The sequence below is a fragment of the Anguilla rostrata genome, chromosome 1 (assembly GCF_018555375.3).
Source record: "Anguilla rostrata isolate EN2019 chromosome 1, ASM1855537v3, whole genome shotgun sequence".
Taxonomy (NCBI): Eukaryota; Metazoa; Chordata; class Actinopteri; order Anguilliformes; family Anguillidae; genus Anguilla; species Anguilla rostrata.
This window is the reverse complement of record NC_057933.1, coordinates 54,922,851-54,938,851: the sequence shown is the minus strand read 5'-3', so window position 1 is coordinate 54,938,851 and position 16,001 is coordinate 54,922,851. Positions and strand designations below refer to the sequence as shown.

The window sequence follows — 16,001 nt, the reverse complement described above, 5'->3', positions numbered from 1 at the left end:
AAGTGGAAATACTTGATCGGTAAAACAACCACCTCTGTATCTCAGTTTCTTGAAGCTATCAGTGTCTGCGCAGACACAGTTCTTTAGGCAAGCAAGACCTGCATTTATCTATTGCAAATCTGTAGAAATTGAGCTTGTGGTCTGCTAGAATTTCTATTAAATGTTTTGCTTTATTATGCAACCAGTTTAAAGTTACAGATTGGGGTGTGAAGTGATAGCATTTCCATTAGATCATTTGCAATATTCCGTGAATTTGCTTCTTTTTTAAAAAAAACAGTCTTATTCTTTATATTATTGGTTTGAGTTGTTTTCAGTTGGTGGTTTGACTTGTGAGTGTATCCATTCAGAGCCATATTGATCAGGAGGCCCTGTCTGCTGAGAACTGGTTGCTCAGAAGGGCTTTTTTTTTTTAGAGGGTACCAGGTTTAAGCGGTTTTAAGACCTGGTGCTGTTTTCACATGAAGATACATGGGGGAGAAGCCCAACTGTATTATTTTGTGCATTTCTATGAGTCGACTAGGTGTTTTTGCAGTCTAAAATATACGTTAGTGGTTTGTCCCAATATTTTCAATCATGGCCAGAAAGAAGTTTAAATACTTTATTATTAAAAGCGAAGCTGGTGGAACCCTATTTTTTATTTATTTATTTTATTGTTAATCACACAGTCTTAATCAGTCCCACACACAGAAAACACTTAAAACTAACACCACTATCCCCATGTCTCCTATTCATACCTTCAAGTCTAATGTATTGCCCACTACTGCACACAGAACCAGGCAAATCATTCATCAGCAGATAAAATTCAAACTCCAGCCGTATCCTTGCTCGGGTGGAACCCTATTGTATCTGTTAGGATTATTATTATTATTATTATTTATTTTATTTCTCCGCTAAAAGTGTCTGAGGCTCAGCAACCATAAGTTGTAGACCAACCAAATTTGGTAGGTGGGTTCCTATGGCCCCCCACTACTCAGGCACTACAAATCACCTATGTCGGCCAGATGGTGGCACTATAACAAAGGGTCATGTTCAAAAGGTCATAACTCCCACACCATAAGTCTGAATCTTTATCTTCTGCATCTGGATGTACTCTACAACTTTGCTATTGGGACCACCCATGTCTGCCATATTGTTTGCCCGCCATTTGGACTTTTTTATTAGTTGGGGTGCGGAAGAGCTGTAGCTCCAAATCTAAAGTGTTATTACATCTAGTAAACTTCTTTACAGCAAGTGGCTAGAAGACATCCATGGCAACCCAAGTAATCCGATACCGTAAGGTCTAGTTTTTATCAGTGAGGGGAGGAGGGTCTGAACGTTGGGGAAGCAATGGAAGACAGTGCCAGCCAGAGTGCATGCTAGGCTACTAAGAGTTTGTTAGTAAAAGCTTTTTGAGAGGATGAATAATTACTTTTCTTTGGCATGGATCCATTTGAAGACAGTATCGGGTGAGTTTGTTTAGTCTTTGAATCTGTCATTATGCTGAGAAATAGCTAAACCATTTTATTGATAGTATTTTAGTTTCTGTGCAAAGGCGCAAAAACACACTGGTATAATAACACAGTGACCGTAATACATATATAGTCCGCTTCATTCCGTTGCTACCATAACATAACAGACTATCTTGTGTCTACAGCTGCAGTTCCTCACTGCAATTACTAACATTGAATATAAACAAAAGATGCAATTTATGCTGTAGTCTGCCAATGTCGAAATAAATAATAAGGTATTCTGAGCGCAGTACGCAGGTAGCAGGGATGGCGAGTTGATATTTCGTTTTTTGTTTCGTTTTTTTTCAATGTCGTATTTATTATTTGAAATATGTATTATTATTATATCTGTCTCTGAGGCGCTCTGAAGTGTGCATTCTCTGCTAAACTGAGCAATGCATTGGAATATGTGTCTGCATTGCACGGTATTCCGAAACTTCAGCACTTTTTTGGTACTTAAAAAAAAAGAAACGGTTCGGTATTGCAATTTTCCGACGTTCAGTAGTTTTGTGTCAAATGTAAAAGCCAGGGAAATGTGTATCCCACATTACCGATCGAGAGGATGAAAAGTGTAATTTGTCAGAATCTTCGCTAGATGGCAGTAGCAACTAAGGTTGCCAAGTGAGGTGACGTTGCGCTTGTGCACTCATTCTTTGATACAGCGTAAGCTTCCACTCAGTTCACTTCAGTAGCAATAGGTGTTCTAATTTGAAAATATTTTATTATAGGAAGATGCTGTATTGTTATTAAAGTATGCTGTTTTTAAATCTATTTAAAGGTGAAAGACCTGTTTTAAAGATTATTTAGTTTACAACTATTTAAATTTTGAAATATATTTAATATATTTTTCTATTGTTTAGTGTTGTAACACTATAGGCCTATGCTTATTAATATGTTGAAGAGGCTTCAACTTAAAGGTTGTTAATAAACCATGATTCGAAAATGAGGTCAACCCTTGTGGACATTACGTTTCTGATCTATTAAGGTAATTACAGTATCGTTAGGTACCGAGTATCGAATCAGCATCGTTTAAGTTTCAAGTATCATTTCAGTATTGAGTATCGTGATACTAAACCTGGTATCAGTATCAAAGTCAAAATTTTGGTATCGTGACAACACTAGTGTGACGCCTTTTTTAGTTGCGGCGCAGAAACACTGCAGCTGCACATACACGCCGGGACATCTAAGTGTTACGACATGCCATCTAAGTGTTACGACATAGTAAAGGCCTTTACGGGAAGCGGCCAGGACACATCCATGGTGACGCAACTAAGTCATCAGACAGCATGTCTTAGCACAAATATGGCCATAAATCATCATTTTACTACGTCAGACACATATTCCAATTCATAGCTCATGATGATATTCAGTAGATATGTTAGGTGAAGGTATATGATCATGAGGACAAAGCCATTTTAAAATCACTCCATAGGGAGCGCGATAGTGCCAATGCTTTGACCCCTCCCAATGCCGCTTGCGGCTTTAATTATTATTATTATTATTATTATTATTATTATTATTATTATTATTATGCCATGTTATATGATACAAACAATCAACCCTCGTTCTGTAGTAGACAATGTATTTTCAATACTGAAAAGTGAGACCAGAAATAGGGAAAACACCAGAACTGTCCAACATGGTTATCAATTTATGTAAATATTGTATAATTACAGAATTCTGGTTAGGCAAAAAAAATCTTTGTCAGGACATTTCATGACAACCAGCAAAAAAAATGTTGGACCATGTTGGTGACAGCAGGACCTATTCCAACAGAGTACCCCGCGTGGTAAGGCTCTGTCAGAGTTCACAGGGGTGTTTAGCATCAGTTTTCACTGTTCAGCCCAGTTGGGAGATAACCATTTCGGCTTCAGCTTGAGATAGCACTGCCCAATCTCCACTAACATGCAAGTGGCGTCAGGTTAGACTGTCGGTAAGATGGCAAACCGCATTTCACCCAAGCCATTAAGAACACGGTGAAATGCCTTTAGGAGATGAAGAAACAGAAATAATTGTGAACGTTGGTGTGTGGGTGGAGTGGAGAGAAAAAAAACTATCCCCTCTGTGAACGTGAATTCCGGACAATCACTACTCTCCCTCAAACGACCGCAAATTTGTTTTTCCATATTCCCTAGCAGACTGGTTGCTAGGTGATGGAATGAATTCACCGGCCTTGGCAGCAGTGGCAGTCTTCAGGACAGAGTTCCAATGACTTTCAACACGTTTCTGCAGGGCACCTCGCGAAGGACCCCGAGCACGGGTAAAGACAACCAGCGAATAACAAGACCGAAACCTTTGCGGACCGCTGATCTCATATACAACGAGGCTGGCTAATAGGGAGCACTGATAAGCTATTCAAGTCACCATCTTAACTGTCTCATAAACTCATTGTCAAGAAGAATACATGAGCAAATGTGACTCAGAGATGCACTGACTATTGAGCAGGACAAATCAGGCCTTTCTCAATAGTGTCTAGGTCGTGTCCCCTGCCATAGGTACTCCATTACACTGATGCTCATTAACACCATTTATACTACTTCAGTGAACAGCTTCGTCACTGCATTGTGAATTCAAGGACACAAAAAATGGTCGAAGTCAAAGGACACTACCTGCGAGCACTTAAGTATTAGTCATCACACATCAGCTAGAGATAGTTGTGAAGAGCAAAAACCCTTAGGTTGAATCACATTTTAAATATATTGGATTATTATTTTTTTTAATTCACAAGTTTATTTTTAAAAATGTGAAAAATGTTATCAGTAAAATCTTAAATCTTTTGAATTTCTCATCATAATGAATTAACTGTGAAGAGATACTTCTAAGTTACGCATACATTTATGATTTTGTCACACCTATCATTTGCATCCCCAGCTGGTCCCTTCTCATCTTTAGTGCTGCAACAAGACAACATTAGTCTCTTGTGAGCTCAACCTACAGTATAAGTTTCAGGTTATGAACAAAGAATACATCTTGTGACTGAATAATGGCTTTAATTAAACGGGGGAAAAAATTAAAATGTACATAGACTGAGGACAGATAACTTATCAAAACACAAAAAATTGACTCCAGTATTTATTTTGTTTAGCACACACCCTTATACAAGGCAAATTTACATTGCATACAATTCACACAACCAACTTTTCTACAACAGCACATGTACTGAAGCAATTTCAGTAAAAACACCACTTAACAGCAAGTCCGGGCCTGGGGCCTCTTGTTCACAGACCCGTGTCCCTTACAGCTGCCCAGAACCGCTTTTCGAAGACATGCGCTCTTTTCCGCGCTCAAAACCAAGCACCAGGTTTAAAATGGCAGTAGTTGGCAGATGCAAATTAACAGTTCTTTTAACCAAACGATTCATGTTGACTGTGCTTCTCTTACCGAACCGATGATTTATAGTCACATTTTACATGTGTAGCTGTGCGTTCATTTTCGATTCTTAGGCCTAGCGTTATCAATATCCCGTTTTGTTTTCTTCAGAGATCCACAAGTTATGACAATGGATGTGCAATATTACAAAACTGTTCGAGTAGCTTTGTAAACTAGTGACAAGTGCATCTGTTATTTAAAGGCAAAATATGACATTGTACTTATCTCATTGCAGTTCTGTTATGTTCTGTTACTTTCTGTCTGCAGTGACAACCAGGATGAGTCAACATTTCATGGAAGGTAAATGCTCAGGGGCACACTAATAGAGCCGTCTCAATGCCCATATTTTGCTCATCTACATTGACCATATTGACAATATTATTTACTGGGGTTTGGCTAAAGTGAAAATACAGTGAAAGCCCTCCATTCCTCTACAAACATCTTACAGCTTAGTAAAAAGATACAAGTGAGGGCAACAGCAAATTGACTTTGTTCAAGACATTTTCACAATATACTCCTGCAAGTCAACTACCAAAAAAAAACAACACAATGGCTCATTAGTGCAGACTGACCCGCACAGTACTCACTGCTAGCAGCATCACACACAGGCTACATGATACCGACATCTTTCATCTTTTATAAACGTGTGATAACAAAATTTGAAATGATATATATATATATATATATATATATATATATGTCCTGCATTTGACATGATAATTTCAGGTATTTTATTGGTTTAAAAAGTTTTAATGAACAGCTCCAGACATGAAGGCTCCCCAATATTTTTTGTCTTTAATTCGCTACGCTAGCACTGACACCATTCCTAATCGTTTTACTAGACCAATCATGGGCAGTTTTTGGGTTAGTGCTCAGAGTTCCGAGGGGCTCCCAGAATTTTAAGCTGATTTTAAGCGTCTCTGAAGACAGCCTTGTTACGTAACCTCTCCCCAGGCTCTTAAAAAGCACAGTGCTCTTCCCTATAATTTAAACGCACTAAGACATTTCTGGGAAGAACAGGACTGTTCCGTACCCAGATTAATAATAAAATATACTGGCAAGCTTTACATTCCTTACAAGCCTCCACATATTGCCAGCAAAGCAAAAACTCCACTAAAAAAGGGGACGTTTTTGCCAGTGAACAGTGCATTTTTTGATAGGTTGCATCATCACTTTTGAACCGTTTGTCAACACATTATTGAAATGTGTGAAATGAAGCTGACAACATACTGCCAACCAGTGACCTCAGCACCACTTCAGTGACACACATTGCTCGAGTAAGGACAGGAGATAAAGTTCATAAACCGATTATACATACTGTAGGTGGTCCCTGCACTTTGGAAGAGACAGCAAGCTAGCAAGTTCAGTTGATGGATGGTGCACCGACTGTTAACTTCAATAAAATTGACCTGAGTGCATAAAAGTATTCAGAGAACTGTATTAATTCACCTCACTCTCAATCTCTCTCCCTGTCTCTCTCTCTCATTCTCTGAGAGGTCTTTACGTAAAGAACAAGATGCTTCCAAATGAGACTTTCTGGAACAGTCCACTGAAGTTCACAGTGCATAGTGAGAGGGCTTACATGCATGCACACACATGCACTTACACTACTGCATGAGCACACACAGACAAAACACATTCACAAGTGTGTGCACATACATACACATGCGTATATGTCAACACATACACATGCGCACACGCGCAAGCACACGCACACACGCACGCACGCGTGCACACACGCACACCCCCACACGCACACACACACACACTGAGGTCCTCTGGGTGTAAGGGATCTGAAGTTTCTGCAGTGTGAGGTCGTGGCTCATCCTTGAAAAGCGTGGATCTCCTCGTCGCTGAAGCCGAGCTCTCGCACCATCCTGTGAGCCCAGGAGACAAACTCCATTACAGGTCAAGAGACAAACTCCATTACAGGTCAAGAGACAAACTCCATTACAGGTCAAGAGACAAACTCCATTACAGGTCAAGAGACAAACTCCATTACAGGTCAAGAGACAAACTCCATTACAGGTCAAGAGACAAACTCCATTACAGGTCAAGAGACAAACTCCATTACAGGTCAAGAGACAAACTCCATTACAGGTCAAGAGACAAACTCCATTACAGGTCAAGAGACAAACTCCATTACAGGTCAAGCCAAAGCAAGGCCCTCTGAAGAGCTGTTACCAAATACACGCCCTTAAAACGTTCTCCGAAAGAAAACATTAGGAAAATGAAACTCAATTCACGTAAGTGCTCCATTGGCTGCGAACAGAAAAGCATTAGTCACTGGGGCCAATGGCTCCTCTAACTGCAGCTTACCCTTGTGCCAGCTCTGTGAAGGCGGTGGGCCCACAGACGCACACCAGACGCTTGGATCCCGCTGGACCGCTCAGGAAGTCTGACAGCATGGTCGCCTCGATCCGGCCTCGGCGCCCGCTCCACCCGTCAGCCGGCTCAGAGAGGACGTACTCCACCTCAAACCTGGAACACAAAGCACACGGTTCTGGAACCGCAAACCTGGAACACAAAGCACACGGTTCTGGAACCTCAAAACTGGAACACAAAGCACATGGTTCTGGAACCTCAAACCTGGAACACAAACAACACAATTCTGGAACCTCCTGGAACACAAAGCACACGGTTCTGGAACCTCAAACCTGGAACACAAAGCACACGGTTCTGGAACCTCAAACCTGGAACCTAAACAACACAATTCTGGAACCTCCTGGAACACAAAGGACACAATTCTGGAACCTCAAACCTGGAGTACAAATTAACCAATTTCTGAAACCTCTAACCTGTATTAAAAATGACATTTCTATCAGACCTGGAAAACAAGTGAACAGGAACTATGTATCATTCCACACTTGGGATAATTCAAAAACACACAAAAAAACTCCCACAAATCTGCCATGCCAACTCCTGAATTTTGAGAAATTCAGTGCAATACTGGCAGTGATTTAGTGGATCTCTGACAGGGCTCAGACTCCTGCAAACAGACTCCAAAAGACAAAATTAGCCACAGCCAGCACAGCTGAAGCAGACACAATTTGCAGGAAACAAGGTGGTCGGATTAAGGTTAAATCTATACTGCAGAATAGATGAAATAAGAACAGAAAAACGTGTCTGTTTGTAAAAACTGCTTAAAAACCAGCCCACAGGGTGAATGAAATATTCATAATATCATAAATGCATCTCAGAGTGAAGATATGAATTATTCCACATGCATAACTTCATCTCCTTCTGGCATGTATACCGCCTGGCCTGACAGTCATAACATTCTAGTGAAGAGTGCACCAATGCTGCCCTGAAATTCAGGAGAAAGCAATCCTGCTACCCTTCTGTTACTTTTGTTGCCTTGATTATTCCCAGTTAGCAGAACTCTATTCTGTGGCCCATAATTACCCACAGCGTGTCATTTGTCCTGATGGTGCCTTCTTTTGCATCAATTCGGCTGCCTTAAAGGGCAGCAATTGAAAGCAAAATTCTCACAATTTTGCACACTTGTCCTTTGTAGGTATGCCCCAAACCAAAATAACAAAAAAGCCCTTCTAAGGTGCCTTATTTCAGGCAGCATCAAGGTATCCCTTATCAGATAGGATATCCCATAGAGGTTTGTGATAACCTTGGGCATTTCTACTTCCATTAAAATAATGGAGGCCTTGGTACCAGATCTGCTTGGGGTCCTGCGCCTGCAAATGACATATGACGTTCTGATTGATCAAGGCTTGGGAACGCAACATCATGCTGCAGTCTTTTGGGAGATCCAGTAGGATATGTCTGTTTCACAATACGACAACTAAAACCCAAAACAGCGTTGGAATTGCCAGGAGGATGGCTAACAGCATTAGCCCCACTAGCTAGCAAGCAATAGATTGCTATTAAAAAGCGTTCGTAAACAGCTAACATTAGCTGCTAGCCAGGAACTGCAATTTTGTCTTGCTGGATACTAGCAAGCAATAGGTTCTTTAGAGGTGTTTTCAACAGTTTTGAAGCAAATGACGCAAGTGATGCAAAATTATGTTTACAAAAAGTGCACACACAAACACAAACACACATGCATGCGCACGCAATACACACACCTGTCGCAAGCACACTCAAACAACCGCTCATGGACATATACATCAGTAAACATGAACTAGCACTCACAAAAACACATTCATCACACACACACACACACCCTCAGACACACGCACACAGTTGTGCAATATAAATTAGATTTCAAAGGCACCGCAGGAAACCCACCAGAAACAGGGGAGAAAATCCTTGGTATAACAGCAAACTGATCAAATTTCCAGTCATTACTCATTCATTATGCTCTACGCTCCCTGTCTTCATCGGCCAAACACAGCCAGAGTAATACCCTTTTCCAGGGTTTCACACGGGGGAAGGGAATGGTGAGGGAACATATCTTGGTATGCATGTCATATTCCCAGAACTAACCGGAAACAGCAGACAATTAAGACCAGGGCGACAGATTCAATCTCAGGCACGTTCGTTCACAGGTTGCAAATGTGGGAGATAATTGTGCCATTGTTTGACGCGGTTATTTGAAAAACTCAGCACGAGAGCTATATTCAGTCTCACTGAAAAAAGCCTATCATTATAGAGAGGGGAGGATGGAGGGAGGAGGAAGGAGAGAGAGAGGCTACAGCAAAACTGAAGAAATAACCTCATACTGGGTGCTGGCAGTAAAAATGAGAAAAAAAAGATTATAAAAAAGAAGCATTTCACAGCAGAACAGAAAGACAAAGCACTTGACTAGCCAGAGAGACAAACCAACCTTTTCATGTCAGGTGTTCAAGAAAACATGCAAATAAGGAATCAGGTCAAACCACAGCCACCTGCAGCTGCGTCCCACTCCAATTCCACATCAGATCATTTAGTCTGGAAAAAACAAACACTTCAACACACACACGCATTCACACACGCATTACACACACACACACACACACACACACACACACACACACACACACACACACACACGCACACACACACGCACACACACGCATTCACACACACACACACGCACACACACACGCACACACACACATGCATGCACACCTGCACACAGAACATCAAACCTGAAACTAACATTTTATAAAATTCTATTAAAGGGTAAGCACCACATAGCGGCATCCCCCAAAGATATTAGACCAATTCATTTGTGATGTGTAGCGTAATACGTGGAGGACAAACAGCTCTGGACAGCATTTAGTTGAGAAGATGACTCAGACTCTGATGAGACTGCGGAAAACACAATCGTTGATTCTGATACTGCAATACAGCCATTTAAGTTTGAGCCAGAGGTAATCAGAGTTGGAGGATTCTTTCTGACCAACAACCAGAGCACGTTCTGGGAAATTTGCTGTTTTAGCTATCTTGCCAAGATTCATATGAGAAGGCTGATACCAATTATGTGCCTCCCTGTGCGTTCAGTACAAGGTTATTAGACAATATGGAGTGCATGCTAACAGCATTAGCTCTATCAATGGCTGCAGATGGACATGGCACTAGTGAGCTAATTATTCTGGCATCTTGTGTCAATTTAACTTGTTTTCCATTAGTGGTGTCGCAGAAACTTTGTGCATCAAGTGTAGGCTAATTCTTTCATGGAAAAAGGGTCAGCTATAGCCCATTTGACAATAACTCCCTTCCTCATTCTATCACACCACAAATTATGATTTAGGCGATTATTTGGAAAATTGTTGAAAAAAGGGAGGTGAGGAAAAATGAGTAAGTGATTTGATTTTTCAGAGCTTATTTCTTGCCTCTATTTCAAGAAAATTATAGTTTTTAACAATGTGAATCTTAAAATAGGACGCCTTCTGCAATCTGACTGGTATATTTCATTTTTTATAGTATCTGGAGCTTACCTTTTCAATACAAAACGCACACGCAAACACAAACACACACGCACACGCACACACGCACACAAACACAAGAACACACCACTCACAGACACACATACGTGTTATCTCTCACACACATGCATGCACGCACGCAAGGGCGCACAGGCGTACACACACACACGCACGTACACACACACACACACACAGTATTACACACTGTATGATAAAGCAGTGTCGCTGCTTGCCTCTCTTCTTGATCTGCCAGTGCGTCCAGCTCAGACCGCCATAGGATGTCCCTCTCTTTCCGGTTGAAAAATAACAGCTTGGCTTTTCTGGAGAGGGAGAAAAGAGGGGAGAAAAGAAGGGGGAAAAAACAGAGCAGAAGAGATAGGAGAGGGGGACAGAAGTAGATGAAGTTGAGCATCTCATTCTATCATTCAACAGGAAACCAACGGTGAATAGAGAGGAGCACAAAGCCTTATTTCTGCCTTGGTGGCACAGAGTCCATTTTCCAGGTGACTCAGCTCCATGCTAAGTGGTCAAATTGGGCTGGCGGCTCTTTCCCCGCGTTCACACATTGAGAAACTGTGTTGAGTAGTCGCTGGAAGTCCATTCATTCTCTATGCAGCTGAGCGACAGCCAGCAACCCCAGCAACTGGGCAACTGAGCGCCCAAAAAAGAGGCCAAAACCCTGGATACTCCCGGGGGAACGATCTCTCCCAAAAACTGAAGCGTATGACTTCACAGCCATAAAGGGTACTGCATTCTAGTTTTCCGCAGGTTCCACTAAACCTAAATATCATGTCAAATGTAGCTTCTGTTATGCCAAATGTCTGTTTCTGCACTGATTGCACTGATTTAAACGTGGCTCGCATTGGCCCACACACATGTGCCTGGCAAATTTTCACAGAACAATTTTTTTTTTTTTTTCTAACTGAGCCCATCACATTTTCAATCACCAGTGCTAATCTAGTTTTCAGCTAGCCGATAATGACATCCCTTTGGCTGACTGAAAGAGGGGGCCTACTCCCTGACCTGTGGGAATAAAAACCCTAATTTAATGATGTGTCATGTCACCGATTTTCCAATTGGAACACCGGAATGGATGCCATGCCTCACATAGCAGAAAGATTCTTAACTACTTGTAGTTCAACAGTGTCAAGCCAGCACTGCTAATTGTAGCCATCTTTTAATTTGTAATTACAATATTGCCAAAGTTAGCTACTGGGCTAAAAAACAGATAACAAAATAAGACTTTGAAGCTGTGAGCTACCTATTTAACTTTAACGTGATTCTTAGTATGACATCCCTGAAGTAGATATATTTTTAAGTCGCCTAATAGCTCTATTGGAGATATTTGGTGTTTTTTTCCTGTTTGATATCCTATGCTTTTGCACACACTGAAATACTCTTGCACACAATAAGGCTTCTTGCGTGTAATGGCAGTTCGCAAAGAAGCACAGGTGCAGTCCACCACCTAAAGGACTGTGCTAACCACACCTTTTAGCAACGTTGAGTTAGTCAGTCAGCGAGTCACTCACTCACTCACGGACAATGACTGTTCCAGGCTGACCACCGGGCATTAGCTGACCTGAGAGCGTCCATGTCCTGCAGGGCCAGCTGAATCAGCTTGGCCATGGGGGTGAAGCCAGTGCCAGCCGCCAGCAGGTACAGGTGAGTGACCTCACACAGGAGCCGCACACTGAAGGGGCCCTCCGGACTACTGATGGAGATAGAGTCACCTAGACAATGAGAGAGAGTCACAGGCATATCACAAGTGAAAAGAACAATGTTGCTTCAAGCAAAGTGAAAGCTCATTTTAACATTCCGACCAAATCTGCAGCTATTTCTGGACCGACATGTTCACCTACTCCTTTGTCTTGCATTAGAAGAGTTATGCCGGACTACCTCCCATATTAACCAATGCTGTCATGGCACAAAGCCTCACACTATCTCCACCACCTGGGCAGAACAACCCATTGTTCACACACTCAGAGGACCCCTCCCTTTAGTTCTGGGCTCTCCTGAGGATTCTGGAACCATTTTTGTATTAACCCACCGTCTTGAAGAAGGTATGTCCCAGATATACTGTACCATGCACATCCATGCGGAGTACACTACTCCACACAGAAAACCACACGCAAAATCATTGCAATTCCATTTACAATATTAAAAGTACAAAGACCACTGTTGTAGGCGTTCTTTTCCTGGCAGAAATGAGTTTTTATTGAGGTGCCTACTCTGTAGGTCTGAGGTCAAGATGCACCATCTCACCACCCCGCCCACAAAGAAATTCTGGAGAATCGCTGCAGTCCGAGCCCTTCAGAGGGCCCACCCACCGGTGGACTTCATTGGTCCTCTGCCAACACACCAGCTGGGTATTAGAACGGACAAATGACTGCGGATACATTCACAAAACGGCTTGAGGCTTTTCCCTGTAGGACCAGCGCTGCCTCTGCCAATTCTTTTCAAAGCGGTTTTTGCAAGATGGGTGCTGCCTATTGAAATTGATAGCGGCGGCGAGGCACTAATTTCCAAGCCTTTCAAAATACAATTTCAAAAATCTGACAATCGAGCACAAAATGCACACAGCCCATCTTCCTCAATCCTCTGGCTGTGTGGAGAGAGCAAACCAGACAATCAAAAGAGATGCTTAAAATGTTTTGCACAAACAGTTCTTTAAAACCGCCTGAGATTCTGCCTCATGGTGGTTATGTAAACCCTGCACAGGACCATTCAGACCACACCCTATGAAGCCATGGCAGGTAGGGTGATGTAAAGCCCTGGATGTCTACGGACACCCACTGATATTCCAGTGGCACAAGGCTCTTTGATAGAGATCAATCAAAAACTACTGCATGTACAAAAGGTTAACGTTTATATAGCAGAGAAAATGTAGCGGGCAAAAGCAAGAAATGGACCAAGTACTCTGATAAGAAAATTCAACCCTATGACTTTAATATATAAGATGCAGTCATGCTGAAACCTGTCACGGAGAAATCTTACACTTTCAGTGCAACCTGAAGGAGACCGTTGTTGGCAAGTTCTGAGTATATTTAGTAAAATCACCAGATAAAAAATGTGGTACCATGTCCATCAGTTAAAACCAGCAGAATAGCAACGTAGGAATCTTTGCATAAACTGAATACAGTTTCCAAAGGGCTATGTTCATTTTCTGTTTGAATCTATTTCTGGATTATTTCCACTGCTGTTTTTAATAGCAGGCTGTTACATAGGGAGGGCTTGGGAGATTATCCCATGTGTACCCCTCCCCTCGAACAGATGAAGCTCTAGGTGCCTACAGTGGTGGCAGATGGACCAGGCATATGGTTTACTCAGAAAAGGGCATCCATTCAAAAGACAACAGCACTAATGTGAATGTAAGGCACGGTGCAAGGCTACAGTTTCCCTCTGTTTCCTTTGATATACATGTCTGGTTTTTTTGTTATTTTGCTTTGAGTTCATCCTCTCTTGTTTTCTTCCTAATAGTGTCTTGGTGAGCTAAGGCCTCAGGCCATAAGCTGTACGATAGTTTAGTGAAATACGCAATCCTGTAGAAAGTGCAAAAGCTTGCAAAATTACTCAAAGCCTAACATTCTGCTGCTTACAAGCTTTTGCTTATTCACTGTTTCCTCACCATTTTCCCCTAATACACACACCTGTCTGTGAGACCCCATTGCCCCCCCTGAGTCCATTAACACCTTCCTCAGCTGTATCACTCATGAGTAGATTTGAAAGTAAACATCTCAAGATTACATTACATTTTGCATTACATTACAGGGATTTAGCAGGTGTTCTTATCCAGAGCGACTTACACAACTTGTTACATAGCATTTACATTGCATCCATTTATACAGCTGGATATACACTGAAGGGACACAGGTTAAGTACCTTGCTCAAGGGTACAACGGCAGTGTCCTACCCAGGAATCAAACCTGCAACCTTTGGGTTACAAGACCAACTCCTTACCCATCACACTACACTGCCACATTCAGTTTTTTGTTGACTGGATATCCGGAAAGAAGGGAGTAAGGGAGACTAACAACACCTCATGTGAGTGCAGACCATGGAACCAGGAATCGTTAAGTCAGGAACACAAATGAAAGCATTTTTTAAATTATATTTAGCACGATGCGCACACAACAAGCAAACAAAACAGCAACGAACGGTCAGCAGATTAACAATAACTTCTACATTTTGGCAGGTTTATGCTTCCATATGATGCAGCGAACTACTGCACCGCCACTAGCCCAGATCACAGCTGCCCGTGTTTTTCAGGGAGGACGCGGAATCCGCGCTCATATTAATGTGAAACGAGAACGACGGACGAGTGTTACTTTCCCAGCCACTCAGGGCTGGGAGCCTCAGAGAGCACGTTATTAAATCCCTCACCGCTCACTTTGTTCTGCTCCTTCCTCCCGCTTTTCTGACTTGATTGATATTCAGAGGTTTCTCAGCCTGTGATTTATTGGAATTTCAGGGTGCATAATTTCACCGGATATTCTCGCACGGCAGTAAAATAAAAGGGCAAGGACAAACATCTGTGTTCATTCTGCGTGCTCAACAGATTCCACGATCCAATTAAATACACAGGAGCATGAAGACCTACAGACAAAAATCACAATGAGCTGTGTGTTAACTTTTCATCAGTTCACTGAACGCCACTCAAAGCACAGACAATACTGAAACCAACTCACAGAGATAAAGCCTGTACTGTAAGGCAGCTGCGCTTTATTCTCTGTTATTAGGTAATACAGCAGATGACTGACATTCAGAGCGTATAAAGACGCTGACTCTCAAAGGAGCACGGTAACCTGAAACAATGCCTTTCGCTTGTGATGCGGTCATTTAGACTGCGCTATGAATGCACCGCACTGAAGGGGAGGACAGCGCGTGCTGGCTGTTCACTGTCGTTTCTGACATTCAGCTCGGCATTTACATGTTTTACCTCTCTTTCTTCCCCTCAGAGCAGAGTGGTCATTAACACGCGCGCGTGCAGCAAGAGAGGGCTCCCGGACTCACCGACGTTCAGGGCGTCGAGGTGCGGGGAGAGAGCTCCGTCGGGGTAGATCTTTATCATGAGGAAGACGCTGGCGTGCTCTCTCTCTGCGGGGTCCTGGGACTGGGGCATCAGTGTCCTGTTCACTGGGGTGTAGGGCTTCACAACCTCGCTGCCTGTGCAGGACACACACCCGAGTGCAGAGAATCACCACACGCTGTCCCCGTACACACCACTGATCGCACCGACTACCACCTCGATATCTGCACAAAACCAGACTGGAGATTCAGC

The 16,001-nt window shown here is 42.4% G+C and overlaps 1 protein-coding gene across 4 annotated transcripts in view; it reads right to left on the bottom strand.

The window, feature by feature from the left end:
- Positions 1–4,546: 4,546 nt before the first annotated feature.
- Positions 4,547–16,001, bottom strand: part of LOC135259139 (cytochrome b5 reductase 4) — a 32,358-nt gene continuing 20,903 nt past the window's right edge. For all 4 annotated transcript variants that reach the window (XM_064343113.1, XM_064343142.1, XM_064343130.1 and 1 more), the window contains exons 13-17: positions 15,734–15,886; positions 12,303–12,453; positions 10,957–11,043; positions 7,176–7,337; positions 4,547–6,733 (exon numbers count right to left, since the gene is read on the bottom strand). In XM_064343113.1, coding sequence (XP_064199183.1) covers positions 6,679–6,733; positions 7,176–7,337; positions 10,957–11,043; positions 12,303–12,453; positions 15,734–15,886 — 608 coding nt within the window. In that variant the 3' untranslated portion in view covers positions 4,547–6,678. The remainder of the gene's footprint in view (positions 6,734–7,175; positions 7,338–10,956; positions 11,044–12,302; positions 12,454–15,733; positions 15,887–16,001) is intronic.